The sequence below is a fragment of the Cynara cardunculus genome, assembly GCF_001531365.2.
Source record: "Cynara cardunculus var. scolymus isolate 2C chromosome LG 4, CcrdV1, whole genome shotgun sequence".
NCBI lineage: Eukaryota > Viridiplantae > Streptophyta > Magnoliopsida > Asterales > Asteraceae > Cynara > Cynara cardunculus.
The window spans coordinates 17469749-17472933 of NC_037531.1; the positions used below are offsets into that span (position 1 = coordinate 17469749).

Here is a 3185-nt window from a genome sequence, read left to right on the forward strand (position 1 = left end):
ATATATATATATATATATGGAGGACGGTAATGAAATAAGAGGCAGAAAAATGTTGCAAATTTGTGAAAAATAATATGAAAATATTTTTTACATGATTTTTTTCATCAAATTGTGGTTTTAGCTATATTCTTTCACATATGTTTGTGTTTATATGGCGGAAAATATCTATGTGAAATTTTTTTTTTCACATAGTGAAACAAAAAATACACGTAAAAATGTTTCACAAGGTGAAACAAATGCATGTAAAACTATCACATATAAACAGTTACATGTGAAACACTACCTTAAATTATATTATTTCATGAAAAATCATGCAAAGAAATATTTTTTAACCGGTTCTCACACATTTATCATCTTTTTACGGTTCTCCTTTGATTTAACCCTTATATATATATATATATATATATAGAGAGAGAGAGAGAGAGAGAGAGATGATTAAGTGTAAACCACTCATATTTGTACAAATCGTGTAAATCACCCTTATTCGTCGATTTTATTGTTTAATTTAATGATTTTGTTTAATGAAATTGTTTTATATAATACCTTTATTGATGAAGTTTTCTCATATATGATTATGAAATTTTAATGATTATATATATAGAAAATGATAAGATTCATTAATTATGATCATGACTTTTAGATTAAGAAACAAAATAAAATCATATATTTATTAAACTAGATGGACGGCTATGATTGATTTGTAAATTTTGTTAGAATTGTATAGTTTGTAAATAATAAAAGTTATATTTATAACTTATGTTTGTATTGATAGAAAGTTATATATATATTGAAAGAAATCAACATAACCATAAGGGTGGTGTTCGGTTGGTTTGAATTTGGCCTCCAAATGTCAAAAGTGTTTGGAGATATCAGGTTCGAATCCAATTAGAAATAAAAATACCCTTGTGGCCATAGAAATTCATCTGCAGTGACTCCGGATTACCCACGAAACGAATGGTCGTACTGGAATTAATCAGTTTGTATAACGAGTTGGATATCAAAATTAATAAATAAATAAAAAACAATTACACGTTAAAATGAGTTGAAAAGAAGGGAGACCGCAATTCCTTCCCTCCAAACGAAGCCATCCATTTCTTTGAAGTCTCATACAAGAATTGTACCTTTTCATTCACATGGTGTGTTTACCAAAATACCCTTCACATATTTATTGCACATGACACATACCCAAGGGTACAAATGTCATTCCATAATATGGTTGGTTTGGTAAATCTTGGATGGAAAACAAGGCCATTTTTGGGAATTCACTTGAAAATTTGTTATATAAAGGTGTAAAACATCTCTCCCTTTGCCAATTCCATTCCTCCCAAGAAAAATGGAAGATGATCAAATGGAATTACAACTCCTTCCTACACCACACCCAAGAGGCTCTCGGTCACGTGACCCAACGTGGTCATCTGGTTCAATCAGGTTTCAATCAGACAACACACGATATCAAATGGGTCCATCACTAGACCTACAATTATCGAACAGTTCTCGACCAGTTGGGTCTTCCCTGGATGACTGTATATTAGGTGACCTTTCCCACAAAGGCTCAACAAAAGCACTGAAATGGCAAGAAGCAGATCAAATCCGAATAACATCAACAGAGAAGGCGTATGTGGAGCGTGTAAGGGAGATGACCCAACGAGAGATGGATTTGGCACAATCAGAGTTGTCATGTGCCAGACACATGTGGGAGAGAGCACAAGAAGACGTCGCAAGGGCGGAGAATATGAAAGCAAAAGCGACACATTGGATTGATTCAACCTGTATGGAGATAACTTGTCAGGCTTGCAGGCAGACATTTCGACCTTGACCGGTTTTAAGAATCCTTGATCATTAGTAAAAGGTCAACTTGTAAGCAATTCGATATTCATCAGAGTCGTACTGGTGGTGTATAAGTTCAGAATCAGAATCAAAGTATTCATAATTTCTTTTGTTTTTAGTTTCTATACAAGTATTTTGCAGTCATGTTTTAATTAATACAATAGCCTTTGGAGATAAACACTTGTCTTATAATCTTTACTGGTATTTGTACATTAAACTGTATTTTTTTAAACTGATTTTAATATATGTACCACTGGATTTTTACAACCCATGTGAGTGTACATTTATGTACATATATTAATGTATCGGGTTTTTTTTTTGCCAAGTTTAAATAACATATCTATACTGTATTATAAAGCATTTGACAAAATTCTTAGAAATCATTTTTATGTATATTACTTAAAATTCAAGATTACAAGTAAATTATGCGTAAGTAACTTATTAAAGCTTCATGTTTGAAGTCGTGTAACTAATTGTAGATAAACATAATCAAATACATGATAAACATCTCATTTTAAATACAAAAGACCAAAAATATAATTAGGATAATAATTAAGTTCCAACAAAATACTTAATTATTATCTTTATAAAAAATTACATTATTAAATAAAAAATTTTAAAATGAATTAAAAAAATACAAAAAATGAGAAATTCTAAATATTAAGTTTTGGTACTAATATCAATATTTTTTTTCCATTTTTTTATGATATATATTTATATTTTATTCAAAAAATAAAAACATTATCGTTTTCTCAAAACCACATAAAACTGTATTATAACATTGACTGAGACAAAAAAAATGAAACATTAAAATCGAGATGTATCTCTCTGTATTGTACGAGTACCCTTCTAGTAAAAATATAATCCGTATATGTGACGATTGATTCAGATTTTATTAACTTAATTGAGAAAAAAATTCAGACATTGTATGTTAAAGATTATTTAGATTTTAAAAGTTTTATATAAACTTAAGTCAGATTGATATCGTATTAATTTACTTTGAATTTTACCGACAGTATTTGTAATTCAGTTACTGTTTAATTATTATGCTTGTTAAAACTGTAAAAAAATATAAATAAAAATATCATTGTACTTTCTAAAGTTATATACTTTGAACAAAAATATCTATTAATTGTCTTACCAGATTGAGTATGGGACACACCTATAAATTTACAGAGGAAGAGGTGTGACCACAACCGAGGTTCTTACCCGGTAAGTGAGAGAGAACACTTCAACTCGGTTAACACCCGGGCAAAAAGCGCATACGAACAAATCATTTTGATGGTTGATAATGTTACCAATAACCGATTATCCGGTAAACATTTGATAAAGATCCTCCGACGTAACATAGATAATCA

At 29.7% G+C, this 3185-nt stretch overlaps 1 protein-coding gene across 1 annotated transcript; it reads left to right on the plus strand.

The window, feature by feature from the left end:
* Positions 1–1341: 1341 nt before the first annotated feature.
* On the plus strand, positions 1342–1979 carry LOC112511789 (protein indeterminate-domain 16-like). Its single transcript, XM_025117553.1, has one exon. The coding sequence runs from the start codon at positions 1349–1351 to the stop codon at positions 1814–1816; it is 468 nt and encodes a 155-aa protein (XP_024973321.1). The 5' UTR covers positions 1342–1348; the 3' UTR covers positions 1817–1979.
* Positions 1980–3185: the final 1206 nt, after the last annotated feature.

Coding starts and splice junctions, on each gene's coding strand:
- LOC112511789 (XM_025117553.1), top strand. CDS start 1,349: ATGGAATTACAACTCCTTCCTACACCACACCCAAGAGGCTCTCGGTCA.